The sequence below is a fragment of the Chaetodon auriga genome, chromosome 7 (genome assembly GCF_051107435.1).
Source record: "Chaetodon auriga isolate fChaAug3 chromosome 7, fChaAug3.hap1, whole genome shotgun sequence".
NCBI classification, from domain to species: Eukaryota; Metazoa; Chordata; class Actinopteri; order Chaetodontiformes; family Chaetodontidae; genus Chaetodon; species Chaetodon auriga.
The window spans coordinates 21,489,588-21,510,586 of NC_135080.1; the positions used below are offsets into that span (position 1 = coordinate 21,489,588).

The window sequence follows — 20,999 nt, forward strand, 5'->3', positions numbered from 1 at the left end:
CTTGGACCCTTTCCACTTGTACGTAAACAGGGCGTCGGCATCTGTCTCCCTGTCATCAACTCATGAGGTGTCATACGCAAATCACGCAGCTCACTCGAGCGACAAACCATTAAAGCCAACGGAAGTGCAACTATCCAATTTAAACCTGTGTGTTGGCAAATTTTAACAATACGATTTTTCAAAACACCATTCATTTTTTCACACATTCCCTGGCTTTGCGGATGATAGACTGATCCAAAACGCTGTTTAATTCCCAATTTTTGCAAGATCAGTCTCACAGTTTTATCCACAAACTCCCTTCCATTGTCTGAGGATATCCGATCTGGAAGTCCCCACCTGCTTATAACTTCTCTACACAAAAACTTCGCAACAGACTGAGCATCCTTCCGCTTAGTTGGACAAGCTTCCAGCCATCGTGAAAATCTATCCACAACGACTAGCATATATCTTTTACCTCCAACTGGTTTTATCATGTCGACAAAGTCCATAACCAATTCACGCATAGGACCCCTTGGAGTTGGAATATGACCAGGTGGAACTATCATACCCCTCCGAGCATTATTTTTCAGACAGATTATACATCGACCTATGACATAATCGATCTGTTGCAACAAGTATGGTGCCCAAAAACCATACTCCTTCGTGATTTTCCTCCAAACTTCACCTCTGGCAACATGTGCTAACCCATGAGCCTCTTGAATCATCAGACCTAACAAATCAGGCGGTGCTACTATCAGCCCCTCATGATTTCTCCATAGACCCGTAGAGTCTTGGGTGGCACCTCGATCTAACCACAACTGTCTATCCATTTCAGGAACAGCTTCCTGCATTAAAATCACATCCTTAAGCGTGATTTTGTCTTCTAAGTCCACTTCATGTGTGACTAAGAATACTTTACCCAATTTATCTGCACCTGTGACTGTCTTTGCAGCCTCATCAGCCACCTTGTTACCTTGTGTCACTCTTGACATGTCCATTTTATGTGCTGCACATTTTGCAATCACTATTTCTTTAGGCTTCATTACAGCATGCAACAATTTCATTATCTGAGCATGATGCTGTATCGGAGACCCATCTGTTTTCTTAAATCCCCGGTTTTTCCACACCGATCCAAACAAGTGACACACATTATGTGCATATGCAGAATCTGTATATATTGTCACTCGCTTGCCTTCTGCTAACAAACATGCTTCAGTCAATCCCACCAACTCAGCAAGCTGTGCAGATGCAGGCTGTGGTATTACTTCAGCCTTCACAACAACAAAGTCAGCTCCCTGAGCTTGTACTATAGCATATCCAGCACTCAACTTTTCTCCTATGCGATAACAAGATCCATCGGTCCAATATTCTACATCTGGCTCACACAATGGAAGAGCTTGCAAATCCGACCTAAGCCTCGAATATCTTTCCGTTTCTTTAACACAATCATGTGGTTCACCATCCTCAGGAGTTGGCAAATTCTCGGCTGGATTCACTGTGGCACATCTCACTAAAGTAACATCCTCTTGCTCTAAGAGCCTATGATAGTTTCTAAGCCTAGGCATAGTCAATGTGTATTTACCATAGTTCAAAAGATTTCTGAGACTATGATGGGTAAGAATCGTCACCGGATAACCCCTCTCTCCGGCTCTGATACTACCAGCTGACACCCCCCTTTCGGGTTCTCCGGGCACCCCTAAAATCCTGGTTCCGGGCCCCTGTAAGGGTTCACCGGTCCCTGGGATGGCCTTGGTTGGCCCCTGAATCCTCCTCTGGGGTTTCCTCTGAAATTCCCTCTAAATCTCCTCTGAATCTATTGCATTCACGGGCAAAATGTCCAAATTGTCCACAATTGTAGCACACTTCTGAAAATTGTTGGAAGTTCAGATTGAAGTTTCCTCCTCTACCTCTTCCTCTTCCTAGGTTTCCTCGACCTCTTCCTCTTCATGTTTGCACCTGCCCAACAACAGGCTGTGGGTAGGAAACGACTGAAACCACCGGTGGTGGCTGAGACAACTGCAACTGCTCCTGATTTGGCTGCAGTTGTGGTAATGGTTGAGTCTGCGGAGGCTGACTCTGTAGCACTACAGCCTGCTTCTTTTCCTTCTTTTTATTATCCCCCAATTGTATCTGGGTGAGTTTTCTGAGAATCTCTTGGTCCTGCGCTTTCTGGTCATGCTCCTTCTTTCTATACAGCTCCACTTGATGAGCTATATGATCTGTATAAACTCCTTTCGTCAAACTTCCAAGGCCAACCACTTCCGCCAGTTTACTTCTCACTGGTAAAGGCAGCCCCTTCTGTATTTTAGCTCGAAGAATCGACTGCTCCATCTGATTCAAATCTGGATCATTTCCTGTAACATTCCTCCACATTTGATGGGCTCTCGACACATAGGCTCTCGGATTTTCGTCCTGTCCCAGTGGTTCAATAAGAATATTATCAGGATGTACATTTGTTGGAAATATAACTTTCAGCGCTCTCCACATTTGACCTCTAACTGCCGAAAACAGCTCTAGATCCTTTACGGCAGTCTTCACATAACGATTGAGTCCAGCTTTCTGTAGAATCTCTTCCATAGCTGAGACCCCAAGGAGATTAGCCAAAAGTCTCTTAATATCTCCTATAGCGAGCTGTGTACCAATCATAATCTCTTCCAACTTCGAGATCCAAGGATGTACTCCATCTTGAAGAATGGGTAACTTCTCAAGTATGTCTGACATATCTGTATTCTGCCAAGGCTTGTAGTCCAGACTCTGTCCTCGAATGACTACAGGACACATCTTCTCAGGTGACTTTTTCCCTTTTCTGAAACGTAATGAATATTTCTCCTGCGATTTTTGGGGGTCTTTTTCCCTATACTCTTGTTCTTGCATCTGTACTTTTTCCAATTGGTCTCTGATTTCTCTTCGACCGGCCATGGTTGATCAATGTCAGGCCAGCACTTATGCCATTTTCTTGACATCCTCAAAATATCCTTAATCAATGGATTATTCTTTTCTACCACATCAACAGGAGTAATTGCTTTCAACGTTTTAGTATCCATTTTCGTCATTATAATGGCTTCCCTACACTCACTTACTATAACTTAAATGTAACTAAAAATCATGCAAATGAATATTCAAAACTATTTATAAACCACTACTGCCACAGTCAATGAAAAGAGGAGATAATCTGCCAACTCCAAAGGAATCAAAACCCCATCACAACTCAAAGCAGCGCTCAACAATATTTTCCCATAAACAGATGTACTCAATTAATTGATCAAATACATCAACTGGTCAGTCTGTTGCCAAGTCTCCCTTTGTAGACCTACAGCATATAGTGTCATATACTCTAACGTCCCCTAATTAAATAGTATTACGACAACCTATATATAAATACAGATTAAATGTGTATCAGTACGGCTATAAGTATAAACGACTACACACACATATTTAAATGCAGGTATTTGTTAGGAAGAGTTTGTGGACAAAACTGCACTGGCCTGGATCTGATGAGAGTCAGAAGCCGATCATACTGTCAGCCACAGGCCTCAGCTCATATGATGCACTAGCCAGCCGTCCCCTCATCCAGGTCTTGGAAGCTCTCAAGTCAACCGCAGCTCATATGCCATTAACACAGAAAGAAAAAGAGAACAAACAATAATTCAATCTGTTATCTGCCAACATTTACCTCTTTCTAATAAACATCAGAGTATATTTCATACAACACAGTATTAAGTCAAAGGGCGTAAATTATATCATTCTAATAACCTCCTAAATTTCAATTTATATTAACTATCCAACCAACTCATATTACTCTAACACTTTCTCCCCTCATGGAAAGGAAGAGGTGCTCTGACCAATACCTTATTAAGAAGAACAAACTCATTGGCGGTCTGTGTGGTGTCTCCCTTTGCTCCACCCATAGAATCACTCACCACTTCCAGTCTGTCTTGGCTATCAGAGGGTCAACATCTAGCTCAAATCCCCAAATGCAAACCAACTCCACATAACACAGACTAGAAGCACAGAGCACACTCACACACACACAACCAAGGCACCCTTGTTAAATCTCTCTATGCATGCTTATGCACACTCTTCTCCAAAACTTATAACGTCTTTCTTCGGGGCTCATTTATATATTAAAACGTCTTCTCGTAAGAAGCTCATAAGATGTTAGGAACTAGTCCCCTCGAAAGCTCATGAAATGTTATCACTTCAGAAAGACAACATATCTTCCCTTATACTCCTAAATCTCCTAATCTCCTACACTCCAATACAACGAATGTATACACACATACACATACACATACGATACCACTGCCTGCAGCGGAAACAACACACACTAACACACAAAAAGAAACCGGTCATCCAAACTCACACAAGAAGACACAGCGTACGCAACATCAGTCCAAACACCCCAGAATCGATTCATTCATACTTTGCCTATTAGCATGCTTTTAGCCGCTCCCTTTCCTTTTTCTTCTCTTCTTCTTCTTCTGTATACTAAATTTCTGCTACCTTACGAATGTAGAGATTCACATGACAAGCGACTTCAGTCATTGTTCGTCAACTAATGAACGAGTGGTCCCCATCTACACATGAATTGCCTCTACAAATCCAGTCTTACCCTTTGTAAAACTGACCTAAAACATCCTAATGATAAATTTAGGTTTTATGGCCGGTATAAACCGCCTCTCAGAGGGCTTCATCCAAATCTGCGGCTTTCCTTATTCCTGTATTTCTCTTCACTTATTTCCTATTTCCTTATTTCCTCTATTTCTCTTCTATACTTCTATATTCCTTATCATCTTTTTCTTCTTCTTACGTACGCAGTTGTCTCTTTTACAACTTCTACGCACTTTTTAATTCCTAACTCCCCCCTTGTCGCACTGCACAAACAGCGCGACACAACCCAAATTTAAAACGGAGAACAACTACACCCACTGCACCAGGCCTTTACGGTGTGGCAGCAGCAAGCAGACGGCCCCAACGAGAGAACCAACGCCTCAAACATAAGAAAGGCTCACCTATCCCAGCCGGCCGGCTCGTCGAGGCGGAGGTCAGCTCAGCAGAAACCGTCAGCAGCAGCCAAACCACAGCACGTCCAGATTCGTGACGCCAATTTGTGGCCCCATAAAACTTCGTGGATCCTGTTCGTGACGCCAATTTGTTGTGTATCGAAGATGCAGCAATGAAGTGAAGATGATGAAGAAGTTCTCCGCCGATACTGTCTTGTTCATATATAAACAAGTTTATTAAAACAAGTACAGCATCTCAGACAGCATGCGATGTCTGGGTGGTTTCAGCCAATAGAAGCAACACACACATACAGCATCTCGAACATGCATTATATAGGGGAGTTGTGTTGACACAACTAAATACAGAAAGTTAGAAAAACCTAATATGGTCGTAGCAGAACATATACTGCACAACAGGTGAGGACCTAATATAATCATGGCCTCTCCATCTTTAGATTAAAGGTATTTACGAGCAACAAAAATCTCCAAGCTCAGGGGAGGGGATGCCCTAATGAGAAGAGCATATACTACAAGTGCAATTAACATGGCAGCACATCAAAGAATTTACCATTTCCTCGTCCTGACCCACCCTTAGACTTTTAATAAGACGTAGCATCTTTCCTAATGAGACGCTGAGACACTGTGTTCCTTACATGGCTAATTAGCTGGATTGCTCATTAAACAATTAATCAGATATCTGTCTGATAGTCTCTGTGGTTTTCCCGCACTCTATTCTGATGCTTTGTCTGACATTTGCAGATATTATTCCCCTGCTAATTGAAGCTTTCAGAGAAACAAATAGTAGAAGTCTGCTTACAACTTGTTGAATATTAAATGTGTTTTCAGTTGAAGAGTCATTCAGTCTGAGTTTTTCAGCATGACCTGACCGTGAACCCGAATTACCTCTGTTGTGGAATATGAGTGTGGAAGCATGCTGTAGTCTGAGTTGCTGCCTTATTTATTTGGTCCTTCATCAAAAGCAAGTCTCAGTGGACTTAAATGTTTCAGTATGCTTCAATCCAAGTGTTTCATTTTGTAGTCGAGCCGCATATGAAACCCTCTCCTCCCACACACCTCCGAACTCGGAATTTGAAGGCCTGTATCTGACAATCTTTACAGCTTCCCAAAGCCCCAAGCACACATGCTTCCCCCAGCGATTGGCCACTGGTGTGTGAAAGTGAGAAAGTAAGCAATGGTTTGGGTTTCTCACTTTTTTTTTTTTTTCATTTTGTTTTCATTTTTCAGACAATAACTAATGACTTTTTATCTACTGCTTGTGCGACACCATGAATGCCTTACCATCCAAACAATTATCACGTCTCCCCCGTCTCTATGACAGCAGGGTTTTCACCCCACCTTCGCCTCTTCAAAGTGGTTCAAATAAATTGTTTTCGTGGTTGGACAAAATGTAAGTTTTGAGCATACTGACACCTTTAAGATTCATACCTGATAACAAAAAGAACTGTGAAACCCGACACTTGCGCTAGTTTGAAAAGAAATCATTCCTTTTTTCTTATCTAAACATTGTGTACATAGTATGTCCCTGAAAGTTCTGAGTGAACCATAATTCCTAATCAGACTGGCCATTTTGCTTCCATTTTTAATCGAGTGCCATGTTGACGTGGGTGGCAAAATAATAGCGGTCCTCTCAGGGGAGGCAAGATTTGCTCATGTATCGTGACAACACTGACAAATAATTATTTTTGTATTTCACTTTTCAAATAACAACAAATAGTTCATATGAAATCTAAGTTTCTGTCGTAGCAGTAGTATTAAACTGACAAGATATCGAACAAAGCATAAAACATCCAAAGTGTATAGACACGCGTGAACCTGCTTGCAATAAACCTCAAACTGAATATGTTCAAAGTGTATACGGCATAGTACATGTATAGTGTTGTCTTTCCGGTCTTTATGCTAAGCTAACCTGCTGTTATCAAGCTTCTCATCTCGACAGGAGAGCGAGTAAGTGCATTTCTCAAAATGGTGAACTGTTCCATTAAAAGTTCAAAAGTTCTTCACCTGTGTTCAACTGTTCTTCAACATGATCATCCAGTGTTTTATTCTCACCTCTGATCCACTTTCTCTTCCATTCCCACTAATGTCCATGTTTAGAGTCACTGAAAAGTAAGAATTGAACACTCTTTCTCTTCTTTCTGCCATCCCTCTCTATGTTCCTCTCCCTCTTGCCTCCCTCAATCCCTCCTTCTCCTCTCTTTCTATCTTTCTGCAGCAGAACCGCTGGATGGAGAAGAGTACCTGGACATTATAGGTATCATGCGAAACCAAGCGGGTCGCTATGAATGCAAGGCCAGCAACGATGTCGCCACGCCTGACGTCAAATATGTCAATGTGGTTGTCAACTGTAAGTGATGACAGACTGCGGCACTTGTTATGTTCCAAACTGAACACTCATTAATATTCTGAACACGTTTCACGTCAGACGTCTCAAAAGATGATGCACTCAACAGATAAAAGCATAAGTTTGGATTTAAGAGTAGACATGTAGAATCTAGCATGACAGGGAGTGAAGGTTGCATCTTGAAAGTTTGGAGCGCACTTCAGTCTCCTCAAGATGAAACCAGGCAGAAAGAGAAAGATCTCTACCTTTGATTGCAACCATCATTTCCCTGGTAATTCTCACGTACCACATCGCCATTTAAGAGGCACTTAGCATTTCAAAACAAGATCACCTAATTACATCTTGTCAGGGGTCCATGTTGGATCTGATGAGTGTAATGCATATGTTGGCTGTTCAGGACTGATGAACAGCTCATGAGACATCACAAACCAACTTCTCTTTGATCTGAACAAATCACATATGGCTGTTTGCCCAAAGCGCACTTTAGCCAAGTCTGAGTGCCTGAATAAAATGATAAAGATTTCTATATTAAACCATTTCTTAGTGTTTAATCCTAAATGGAAAATGGGCATTAATCCACATCGGACATATTTCTGGCCATTGGGATGTTTGTAGAAATTATTGTGTGTATATTCAATGTTAATGAATGTGAAGTTTTAGCACTGATTATTCTTTTAAGTCAAGCCCCAAGAAATCTATCTTACATTGGTTCTCTGGGCTCGAAGGTCTGAAAGTAAAATGAAATTTTACAGTACAGGATATAACACCTAAAAGAAACTTACTATTCCTTGAGTATATCCAAGGTATTGGGTGGCTTATTTGTTTGTTTGCTTTTATCAGTGATATTGAATACAAAGCATTTGTCATAATATGGAAGGGATTTTTTCTTGTCTCAGGCTTGTATCAGTGATCCCATTCAGACATATTTGACAAAATAAAGTGAATTCACCTTGAAGGAAAAGGAAAACACATATTTCAAATTTCAAATGCTTTTATTAAAGGGGAGCACAATACTTCATGGCATGAGTGTTGGTTTGATTATTGTGGCTAGATGTCATTTATGTCAACATTGTGTGACTCTGCAGACCCTCCCACAATAAAGAAAACCCAGAGCTCAGAGACTCAGGTGGGCCGCATGGGGACACTGCAGTGTGACGCTACCGCTGTGCCCACACCAGAGTTTGAATGGTACAGAGACGAAAAAAGGTAAAACTTGACACACATTGACACTATCACTCTCTACACCAATGACATATGTACAGAGCTGCACACACCTGATCTTGCCTCAGAAAGACATTACAGTAAAGCTATAAATGGAGATGGTGAGATGACAAAACATTCGGACATTCTTAAGTAGTTCATTCTGGACTAGGACACCAAATAAGCATCATAAAATGATAGAACCACTGTTAGTCGCTAGTTATAGCTCAACACCCCGATTCAAGATGATGTTACAAGCTTAGTCTGTGCATTTTATATGCTGTAATCTAATCAAGGGCTTAGAGAGTGAGCTCAAATACACGAGCTGTATACAACCAGTCAAACAAGCCATTAAATAGAGTACTAGCCATTAGCCCTCTTTATCACAAACAAGTACTGTATAGCAACTGTAAGACTGATCCACCCTCCTGCTCCGAAGCCTTTATTACTGTAATGATCTCCTGTAATGTTTCCAGGATGTAAAACATCTCTGATTTACATGTGAATTACTGGAATCAACAGTCTTTGAGAAAACAATATGCCTTCACAACACTTTGAAAAGCTCTTACTGAACATGCGTCACAACAGTTTATTGTAACATTTTATTACCAGAGCATACACTGTACTTTCCTCTGGCCTGCTTTGTTGGATTCTGTATTGAATTGTTCTGATTTGTGATGATTGATAGTTACAGCTATAGAGGTCTGCTGCTGACATGCATGTGATGGTAGGTTGCAGAAGTAAACTTGACTTGACCTGACTTCAGCCGAGAAGCAAACATCTTTTATGTTGCTGCCATTAAAAATATAGCCAGAAGGGCACTTGGAGAGTGCCGACCTCTGCCAAGGCCAATAGTCTACTCCTCTATGATATGCCTATCTGCAAGCACAAACACTACATATGTCTTGATATATTTCCCAAACTATTAGAATTATGTAAAATATGGTTGCGCCTAGCAGAGGCCAGCTGTGCATGTATTATGTACTTGTAATCTGGACACATTTCACATTCATCCAATGTATTTCCATACATTTGTAAAAGCGTGTCCTCTGTAATGACTGTTTTCTCTGTTTGACCAGCTCCATGTGTAGACTACCCCAGAGGATTACTGCTAAATGTGGATGTAAATTGTGATATGGAGTCATTTTATTTCTACAACTGGCTATGTTTTGTCACGACTGTGCCTTAGTACCGTCTACTGGATTTTAAGATACATGGCGTCTATTTCACGAAGGCCAAATGACCTCTCTCACCACGTTAATGATAGTGAAAAATAATTTGAGTACCTGCCTTAAGATTGGGATTCAAAATTTAATGGGGTCTTCTTTGCCCTGTGCTACACCCTTCCACCAAATTTCATGATAATCGGTCTCATAGCTTTTTCCTGCAGACAAACAGACAAACAAACAAACTGAAAACATAACCTCGTTGGTGGAGGTAATGATGAGGCACAGTAATGAGATTCACATTGAATTTACTTAAGCATGACCATGACAGCTGTAAATAGGCTCTGCTGTTTCCTGTGCACAATTAGGGGCCAATTAACGAGTAGCATTTCGTACAATATTTATTTTAAAATCATATTGAACGCTGTTCCTTATCCAAGTATCTGATGAATAATGTCTCTGAGCTGACTTCAAACAACAAGATTACACGGGTGTCCAGCCTGTGATCTTTCAAAGACTGGTCCTTTTTAAACAGCCTGGGTCGGGAGCTTTCTACATACTTTCTCCTGAATGGTTTCCTCCTCATCTCCTAAATGTGGCAGCTGCTTCATCACTTTATTCTTGTGCCAGGCATGCTCCCTATCATTTTACTCAGTGTTATAATGAATCTCTTTGATCTCTTTGTCAAATCTGCCCTCGCAGTGGTCCCATTGTCACATCCCAGTGTTAATTTGATGACATCATCTGTGTAGTTTGATAATGACTAATCACCCACTTAATCACTCACTAGGCTGTTATTCCGTTGTTAATTGAACACTACTGTGTAAGACAGCAGTGGATTCTGTGATATTCTTTTGAGAAGAGAAAAGGGGGAACAGATCGGGCGTTCTCCTGCATGCAATTTATATACTGTAGTCACCGAAAATCTGAGTAACCCTTTTCTCATTGCACAAGTAATTCCACTGAAATGGAAATCAGGCTTCCAGCACTGTACTGTCCCCTGTGAAACTGCAAAATATGTGACCAGACACAAATTTTCATTGGAAAGCTATCAATTTAAGTGTCATATGCATGTATCTGGGAAACACTTGAAGATGATCCAAGTGTAATAACATTCAAAGGCAACGAAAACCCGGTCTCTGCATTTCAGCACTTGTCATTTAATAACCCGAGAGCTTCCATTCTCTGCAGCAAACTCACCACATGAGTCAGTTTGGGAATGGAGGAAGTTGAATTGAAACAGCTAATGATAAGAAAACTGCACATGCAGAGCGCCGTGGTCTGCAATTTCACTCGCACCCAGCAGCAAAAGTTCACTGAAGATTCAGGGAGAAATACTGGAGGAGTGTCACGAGTGTTATCAGGGATATGGTCTCTAAAGTAATAGGCCTATCACGCCAGTGCTTGAAAAGAAAGATTTATGGTTGTTGAAATATTTTGCATTATCTGTTGTTTCCAACCTCCATCTATCTCAGTTTTTTTGTCCCCCTGGAGGATTTTGGCTATAAGCCTGTTCATGGTCCCTTCTCCCTCTGTGCCTGTGGAAAGTGTTATTGCACTTTCTCCTTGGATGAGGATGTTAATGCACCATAATAATATCATTTATCCTTGCTTGGTTAGTTAATTTAATAGTCGCCTCCCCAGGATTCAAAGCTAATGCAGTGGAGCCATGTTGTGTCTTATTTACCTGATTGTTAAGGTGGGGCCTTGGCCCTGTGCGCATTTCCCTTTTAATCGGTTTAGCCTCATGAGCACTTGAAAGCTGCGTTTAAGTCACAGAGGAAAATATGCTAGTCACAGTTGCTGTCAAGCTTTTCATTGCATGGCAGTGCCACATTACATTTTTTAAACAATGGCTTCTTTGTTTCAGAGGTACAGAGCAGCAGTCTTCTCATTCCTAGCCGACTAGTATTGATTCTGCCAGCTGAAATGACAACTTTTGCTGGCAGATGTGATCACCTCTAACTCGTCAGAAAACAGCAGCTCCACGAGTTGGAAGAAAACAAAATCTCCGTCTGATTTTTGAATGTTTCCGTCTGACCCGTCTCAAAACGAGAACCCTCTTAAAGGGTTGATAAATATGTACTCGATGGCTACATTCATGATATTGTGCTTAAAGATTGAGGCTGATGCTGTATGTCCCAGGCCATGAATCAGCATTAGAGGTGTTTAGCACGTATATGAATCTTTATCAACAAAAGAAAAAAAAAAAAAAAAACACCTTCAAACCCGAAAATCCATGCCTAGTTGTGGTTGTTAAGCTGTTTAGTCATTGAACAATCACTGGTTTATATTTAAATATATATATATATATATATATAATTTTGTAATCAGTCATAGGCTGTTGTTAGCACAGTCCTAACCTGGACTTTGGCATGTTTTGATTTGCCAATAGCAGTACAAAATTTCACTCTTGTCTATTTTCCTTCCCATTAGCTGTGTGATTACAACTGAATCAGTTTGTCTCCTGCATCTTTTTTTTATATCAGAATAAACCATTTTTCAGGATTATCATGTTAGTAGTGAAAGACTCAAAACTAATCCAATTCCTGCTGAAAGAGAAAAAAATGGCTCTGGTTGAACCCGTGCAGGTAGGATAGTTCAAATCTTGACTGCTCAGGGTCATGCATACCTTCAGTTTCTCAACAGGTGCATAGGAGGATGAATCCATAGGCATTAGAACAGAGAACTCCCGCACACTGTCCATTGACTTGCTATAAAACGATAGGTACATCTTGGTACAGATATAGCCAACACCTCCTCAGGTAAGGCCAGTCAGGGACCATGAGCTGTCAGGCATTCAGTCCCACAGGCTGCATGCATTTAGCTAATTAGAAGGCCTTGTGCATTTATCAGATGTTAATGCAGATGTCGTTAACTAGAATCTCGTATTGCATCTTCTGCAAATATTTATGGTGACATTTTACGACACCGATAACATTTCATTGCACCATTTACGACAGGTGTCTGTAACACCGAATATAATGAAGATGTTGGTCTGTCATACTAAAGCTCCTTCCCTTTGTCAGTGTCAACATTTTCTTGTAGTTCAAGAAGTGCCAGATTGTAAATCATCTGAAGGACTTTAATGGTAACACACAGCTCCTAATGACAACCGAGGAAATTATTTAACCTCAGTTTTGTGTGATGAGTTTCGATACCGCACAAAAACCTTCTAATGGGCAATGGGGTCCCCCTGGGTTCCCCCATGGTGGCGCCTCTGGCCATACTAAATTACTGAACACATATATGACTTTAACCTTGGTGATGAGGCATTGCTTCTAATTGGAGAGGTGTCTGATGTCAGATGGTAGTGACGATGATGATGATGCTAATGCTACTCACAGCTGGCCTGCTATATATATACACACACACACAGTATATATATATCTCATAGCAGGCTTTTGTTCTTGCAGAGGAGGAAAATGCACAGTGTTCCCTCATTCCAGTTGCAAATGCCACAGCTTTAATTCCACTTCAAACGATTTCACATTTGAAAGCAGAGAGCTGCGAAGTTGGCTGCACCGTGACAGACACTTGCTATCACTGAGTTTCCACGACAGGTTTTCCTTCATCTCTATGAATTATTCTAGACAAACTGACACTTTGGAACAGTTGAAATTTGTCTGGTGCAAGCAGCCCCACAGCTGCAACAAGGCACTCCTTCACAAACTCTCCTTTTGAATGAGGTTTCAGCTTCTTAGATATTAGCTTGCTCACCACAAATCTTGCCTGCATAACACTGTCTCCGTCAGAATGTTGTCTGTGGAAGCTGCTTGTTGGACACCCAAACTCTGCTGAAGAGCTTTCACTGCAAGTGCATTTGTCACTCATCCAGTTTGGCATGTTAATAGCTGTAATGATGCTCAATGTTGGACTTCTTCATCACTTTGAGCTTCACCACAAACTAACTGACCTTTAACTTCAACAACGAAAAAATATCATTTTTCCATTTCTCTTAAAAAGCGCACACTCCACATCATGTTATGTTTGGTGACAGTCACCATGATGCATTGATGTAATAGCAACTGTGACACGTGTGTTGTGTTCAGGAGCCACTCAGAAAAATGTGTTAGTTAGAGAAGGAAAAGGCAACCTGACTTGACAGTGACTTGCTAAATTAGACACAGGAGTTACCATCTTGGGCAAAAAAATAGTCCGCGTTGTGTTTCCCACTGTAGCTTTGGCTTATGATTGGTCAGAACAGTAGCTGGCTTTGGCAAGCTTCTGTCAATTTTTTTTTTTTATTTATTTATATTTTTTCCCATTTTCCTACGCCATGTACTATAAATTTACAATTCGCCTGCTCTGGTCATCCTACTTAAAACACATGAAAAATGAGTAGATGGGGAAAGCTATTAGAATTTATGGACTGTCATCTCTCATTATTTCAGGCTGAAACACACACACAAAAAAAATTAAAAATAATACAAAATCTACAGTTTTAGAAGTTTGGTCCCTTGTTGAATTCAGCCTTCTTTAATCCTTTCCTTTAACAGCGTTTTGACAAACAAACTAAACTGTCATGTTTCAGATTTTAATTAGCAGTCCCCTCAGATGCAGGATTTATCACTGCAAAGTCTCGCTGTGTTTGACATTGATTAATAGTTTTACTTGATCCGCTGTTATATTTTAAATGCTATGTTTCTGATTTGTTAAGTGGGGAAGTAAGTATGTGTTAAAACTATTCCCATACCCACAATACACAATACATGTTTTGTAAATTGTATGACAACCCTTACCAGGAAATTTGAAATGAATTCTTGCCTGTTGGTCCAGACCTGTTTAACTACTTCCAACTCTTATTCTCATTTCTTCTTGGTGAGCTGTATCCCCCCAAACAAACCACCACCGCAGCTCTCCTGGAATACAGTCGAGACACACATTTTCAGTCCAGTTATTTAGTGTGCCAAGTTCGAAAGGCATCGCTCTCACCTGCCCCAACAAACCAAAGAGTAAACACTGCAGAGTTCAAACAAACTTCTTGGCACAAGCTGGCGAACACAAACTAGATTGCAGAGCATGCTGCTCTCTCCTCCTCTAACAGGAGAGGCTGAACTCACCTCACCTTGTGCTTACTCGCCCTGTCAGTCATGATATCCACATGAAAATGTGGACCACCTCAGCTGATGAAACATAATTCAATAAATGAACCACCTCGCATTTCTGGCTTGACTAAGATCTGAGAGTCTCCATGGCCCTCAGAGACCCAGTCAGCCCAGTAGAAACAGATGCATCATTATCTTAAAGCAGCTGGCCACAAGCTCATAACTGATAACGATTACTAACTGACCTGTCTGTCTGGTTATGCATGATGAAATTTGAATCAAACTGTAAATTCAGCCTCCTTTTTTCAAATGATTCTGTAATTTTCCATTGCTACCTTAAAAATCTGACAAAACATTGTCCAGTTTTCTGTCGTGGCTTTTATGAACTCCACAGTTCATGACAGTCTGTAGAGATGTGTTTGTAGAATCAACCATTGTCTGCTAACAGAAGCATCTTTTAAAGTTGGATGTTGTGCCCTGCTGTAAATCACTCTGTCTATGTTTGTGGCATGAGAAAATCCAAAGTGAGTTGTTAGCTAATGTGACAGACAGATCTGTTTGTTGTTTTGTCAGCTGATACATGACTGTCACAGCCACTGAACCGTTTTCAATCATCTCTGGGTTACAAGTCTCAGCAGGACTCTTCACTTGATTTCATTTATCATCGGCCATGAATCATAACAGGCCTGTCACTTTCTCTGGCAGTGATAACCTACTTTAGATGCTCCCACACGCTACAGAATCAAATCCGTCCAACTGATGATTTGGTCTGGTCTTTCATCCCTGCCGTCCTGCGACCACAGCCCCGTACACACACTGCATGCCCTCCGCCAAATAGAGGGGTCAAGTCATTTCAATTTAGGGTTTAATGTAACAGAGCGGCTCAAGAAATGATCACTGAAGATATCCAGAGGAGCACTGCTGCCCTCTGCCTGTGAGGAAAGATAAAAAATAATGACACAGGGATGATGAGAGCACTTGAGAAAAGGTTGACGAGCACAGTTTCTGCCAACTCCTCTGATAATGTATTCCAGTCTATTATGCCAGATGAAGAAGCTGGCAGAGACGCAGGCATATTTTAGGATGAGCTTGAAATCAAAAGCAAGAGTTGTTGCCGGTTGCAGATGTGCTGTGCCAATGCGTTAAAAGTTAAAATGGGCAGCAGAAATGTTGAGCTCAATAAATGCTAATAGAAAAGACGACGCACTCTGGGAGGCCAGAGATCCACTCCAGTTTTCTGCTGCTGGGTATTTGAACTCAAAGCATGTGTGTGAAGAAAACTAGAGTCCAACCTGAAATGTTTACTGTGAAAACAAAAGAAAGTTCTGTCTCTTTTGACCTGTTTAGGTCAGTTTGTTCCCCTGCTACTGCATTACAATCATGCGCTGTAATCTACAGTAAAAATTGCTGTTTGCCTTCAGCTCCCCTGTGGTGTTGTGTATTATCTGGGTCTCTCAGCATGCTCTATGGGCAGGCAGGCCTTTTTAATAGTGCAGTCACTTCTCTTGAAGACACACTGGAGAATATATCTGCTGCTGGCCTTATCGTGGGAGGGGGGTTGGCTTTTAGATGAAGTGGGGCCACTGCCGGTGCACTTGCCCTCCCTGAGGTCTCTCTTTTGCTGTGGCTTCCTCGCTTTCATACACATACACACACACTGCCACCGCTCCCAAGGTGTCCCTATGGGAAGGACCTCAGCACTTTATCAAGTCCCCACTCCCCAGTGAGCCAAATTATGCTGTGCCGTGATGTGCGTTTCCCTTTTTATGTTAATACTTCCTATCGCCCAAGTATGTGTCAGCATAAACTTCTCGCTCTCCTGCTCAAATTCCGATTACCACATTACCCAGACTTAAGCAGGATTAAGTTGAGGCGCCTTAAATGAACTTCACCTCATTCATGATACAAAAGGGCTCAATCAGCCGAGAACAAGCAGAAGCCATTATGTGCACGGTGTTATTAAAAGAGCTTTATTTAGTTGTGATGATGTAAGGGACAGTTCATCAGCGAGGTATACAGTCTGACTCAGCAAAATATATTGATTAATTTGTGCTGAAAGCGGTTCAAGGTTGACATAATTGATTGTCAGAAGTTTGGTGGTTATTAAGACTCCCAGGAGTGCAGGGAAGGACTTAAGCAGCAAACTGAACTTTCATCTGAAAACGGGATAACAATGATTCTGTTTGTTTGTGTGGTGACAACAAAGCAATCTGACAAAAAAGAAGAGAACAATGACATGTTGGGCTTGAAACCTATATGACAATAGACGAAGCACAGTCTGGACAGTGTGAAAACTGCATCTTGTTTTGTTTGCTAACCACATAACCCAAATGTCAAGGCTTACTGTAAATGCAGCATTGTGTTCAACTGTTAGCTAAAAAGATTTATTCTAAAATGAAAAAGGCTCATCTCCCCTCGACGCCTACACTCACAAAGTTCACGGACATGACAATGAACACTGCTTTTGCAAAGTGATTGTCAGCACTACTTTCCATTTTCCATTATTTCCAGAATAAGCTATCTGAAGACCTTCATTCACACACAGTATTGTTAATACCATAAACAACATGATAAGTGGACGGAGCTTCCGTGTCTGAAAAATGAAGCCAGTGTGGAAGTGCCTTACACCTGCAGTCTTTCTAATGGTCAGCAATAGGGGAACCCTTCATTTACCACCTCAGGAAACAGTTTCCCAATGAGTTTATGGTCTTAATCTCGGTTTCAGCTGTTCTTCAATACAGCATGATGTTCATTTTGTAAGTTATGGTCCCATGTAAAGTAAAATACCTCAGTCAGATCCAGTCAGAGCAGAGGCTTAGCAATGCGTATCCCCACAACCTCTACACTCTCATCCAAAGATGATCACCTTCAAAAAAGCGCAAAAGCGGCTTCAAAAAACCAAGATGGCAAAGGCCATAATGCCACAAAACAGCTCCAAAACAGTAGTCTGCCAACACATGGGTGGTGTCATGCAGCTCCATCCGCAGTTCATTATAGTGTGTATGGTAAATACTGACATTTATCTGTGTGTTTTTGAGACTGAGTAATTAAAGTCTGTTATTTATGTGGAAGCATATGGATTTGGCTGTCTTCAAAGGTCTAATTCACAACCTTCAGTATAGCAGATTTGCAGAAACTGTCACATTAGCATAAATTAAATATAATTAATACACAGAGAAATTTAAAGTCATAAGTCATTTTGTGAGAAGCCTCACATATGAAAGTACAGTCTGGAGGGAATGTAGCACCACAGTCAGCTGAATCCTGTCAGTCACAGTTTGAAAAATACCATGTTGCTGTAAGGCTCACAATCAAGCCTGATCAGTCAAGTGTGTATTGTCTTTTAGTATAAAATCTGTATTTCTGTTTGGTTAATAAAGCTCTGGTGAAGTGACCCCTCTCCTTTACCTGTGCAGACACTGTACAGGTGTTATTTTTTTATTTTTTTTTTTTTTTTTTTGCCCAAAATGTCACTAACTCCCTTCTGGCTTACACTCTCATTTTCATTACTTTGCAAGTTATTTAAAATGACCTGACTTCTGTCTGTCTCTCCTCTCCAGGCTGTCCAATTCCCAGGGCATCAATATCCAAATTCTTGGCACTACCACAATTCTCATGATTGCCAACGTCACTGAAGAGGATTATGGCAACTATACCTGTGTGGCCTCGAACCGACTGGGCGTCCAGAATGCCAGTCTTTTCCTCTATAGTGAGTGATGGAAGAATCCTATTTTATTAAAAGCTCTACAATTATCATTGAGATGCATCTTGGGATTTTATACCTCACAACACAGATGAAGTATTGAGTGTGAAATGTCCCAGTAAGGTCGTAGTATCACCTCTACGTTTAAACAAACTGTAATTCCAAACACTGTGAGTTTCAAGGTGAGACTAAAAGACTTTGAGCTGTTAATTCTATTCACCTAATTTGTCGCTGAATCCTTGAAAATCAACTGGCGGGAAACTCACTGTAGTTGTGTGCTGTTGTTTAAGCTTCACTGCAAAAGCTAGGGATGGGAAGCTAGTATGTGAAATAGAATCTGGCTGTGTAATCATTTTTAGTCATTTGTGCAAAGTGCACTGAACTCTGCATGAGAGTCATTTTAACTGAACCCATATGGAAATCCAGGAATATGGCTTGAGAAGGAAGGTGACCTGTGGTATCTGGGTGAAACGTTCAAAGGTTTTCAGTAAAGTCAAAGGAATAGGTTGCTCTCTGATGCTTGAAATCCACTTTCAAGTCCCAAAATGGGACAGTTTATGGTCTTCATAATTTCCATAATTGTCCATTCAGCTTGGTGGAGGGAAAGCTAAGCTTTGCTTTGTAACTTTATGATCAGAGTGTACTTTCCAATTCCAAATAAGTAAAGAGAAACAACAACAAGCGGGTCTGTTTATATATATATATATTCCACAATGTACCCAATATATGATGTACCACAGACCTATATATGAGGTCAAATCACTATCGCAATGTATACAACTCAAAGGTAAGACTTGAATGGTAAAAATAAATTTGTGATCAGGACATGAATATCAGTTAAAAAAAAAAAAAAAAAAAGCATATTAATAAGCAAGCTAATGTTGGTTTGGGAAAGTTTATAGTTGCATGGTCTATTTCTGGCCACACGGGGGCAAAAACACATTTAAACAGGTTGACATTTCACTGGATCAAACACTTTAACACAGTAGGGCTAATATGTTTGTAACCAGCTGCCCTCTTAGACATCCAGCAGATACAAAAGCAAGATTAGCATTTATTTTCAGACTACCAGATGAATGCTCAGCTTTGGTTTCCATCACCTCCTCCTGACTCTTTAGCAGCTAGATGCTCAAGTACGTTCACCAGTTGGTCAGTAGCAGTTGCTATTTGTTGCTGGGCAGGCAGGCAGATGAGAGAAGCACAGACTGAGCTATACAGTTCATGGTTGATGCCAAAAAGCTTTACAGAACTATGGAGTCGAATGATAATTCTCTATGATTTTGGCCCCATGACTAACAAAAATCCAACATTTTGATTTGTGAGATCCAACATAGTTGTTTTACTGAATTGCAAAAGGCAGAAAACAGCTTGAATTGCTCTTTAGAACCAAGCTTTGAAGCATGTTACACTTCTGGCCCCACCCCAAACAGTGATATCACAGCAGGTGTTTTCCGTGGGGGTGCATTTGAGAAATTGGACATAGTATCCACTGCATCTGGCACGCAAACAGCAGCATCATCCACAATAAAGACTGATATACAGGGCATATTTTCTGTTATTATCTCTTATCTCTTATAGTGGCTGAAGTCAGATGGAAAAGACACCATACTGTCTCTGCCAACAAAGCTGCGAAAAGATGAAATTTAAGTTCACCGCAGTATCTCCACGACCTGCTGCTGTCTGATTATTATCTGATACAGAGTCAGTGTCATACCTGCTGTGTGCCATGTCAACTGCACTCCATTTTAAGACAGTGTTCCCACCCTTGCTGTGAAAGGCAGAACATCCGCTGTGACCATTGTGGTTTCGCCAGATGTGCAAGATGGAAAAGGACCCCCCCCCGCAAAAAAAAAAAAAAAAGTAAATTAAGGAACCATCTACATTAATTTGACAGTATGGAGCAAAACAGAAAAAAATGAGAAAACTCAACGAAATACAGAAACACAGCAGGTCACAGAGACAGCAGCTTATTTCACTTTATGAAAATGAGAATAGAACGTCACAGTTGTGTATGCAGGGGTGAGGGGAAACAAGGGGTTTGGATCCAAGTGCAGGGCACCAAGCAGGCAGATAAAACAAAAAGCAAGCTGAGGCAAATCCAAAACAAAGGTACAATACAAAAAACTGAAGTAAGACCAAGCCAGAATAGTACGGGGACCTCAGGCGAGAATACTGACTCACAACAAACACAGACGACCTAGCAACTGAAAATACATGGACTAAATACACAAGACGCTGTTAATTAATGAAACACAGGTGACACAGAAAACAGGTAGGAAAACCACACAAAGACAGGAAGTATATCAAAAACATGACACATGAGGAGAGTAACTTTCAAAATAAAACATGAAACAGACCAAGCATGATTCAGATATTATGTATCATTATTTGATTTGGGTGCCAGAGGCTGAATGGTGGTTACCAGCAGATCTAGAAAAACTCGATAAAAATGAATTGTTAGTCCATGTTGATTGACACAAAGTCAACTTAAGCAACTTCAAGAGCCAAGTGGCAACAATTTCCTCAGGTGTTTCTGTG

General features: G+C 40.9%; 1 protein-coding gene across 4 annotated transcripts in view; it reads left to right on the forward strand.

Moving 5' to 3' along the window:
• The window catches only part of lsamp (limbic system associated membrane protein), a 412,893-nt gene that overhangs the window by 387,273 nt on the left and 4,621 nt on the right, over window positions 1-20,999 (forward strand). For 3 of the 4 annotated variants that reach the window (XM_076734636.1, XM_076734635.1, XM_076734634.1), the window contains 3 exons: window positions 7,216-7,347; window positions 8,430-8,550; window positions 18,319-18,467. In XM_076734636.1, coding sequence (XP_076590751.1) covers window positions 7,216-7,347; window positions 8,430-8,550; window positions 18,319-18,467 — 402 coding nt within the window. The remainder of the gene's footprint in view (window positions 1-7,215; window positions 7,348-8,429; window positions 8,551-18,318; window positions 18,468-20,999) is intronic. The other variant, XM_076734633.1, reaches the window with a different exon arrangement.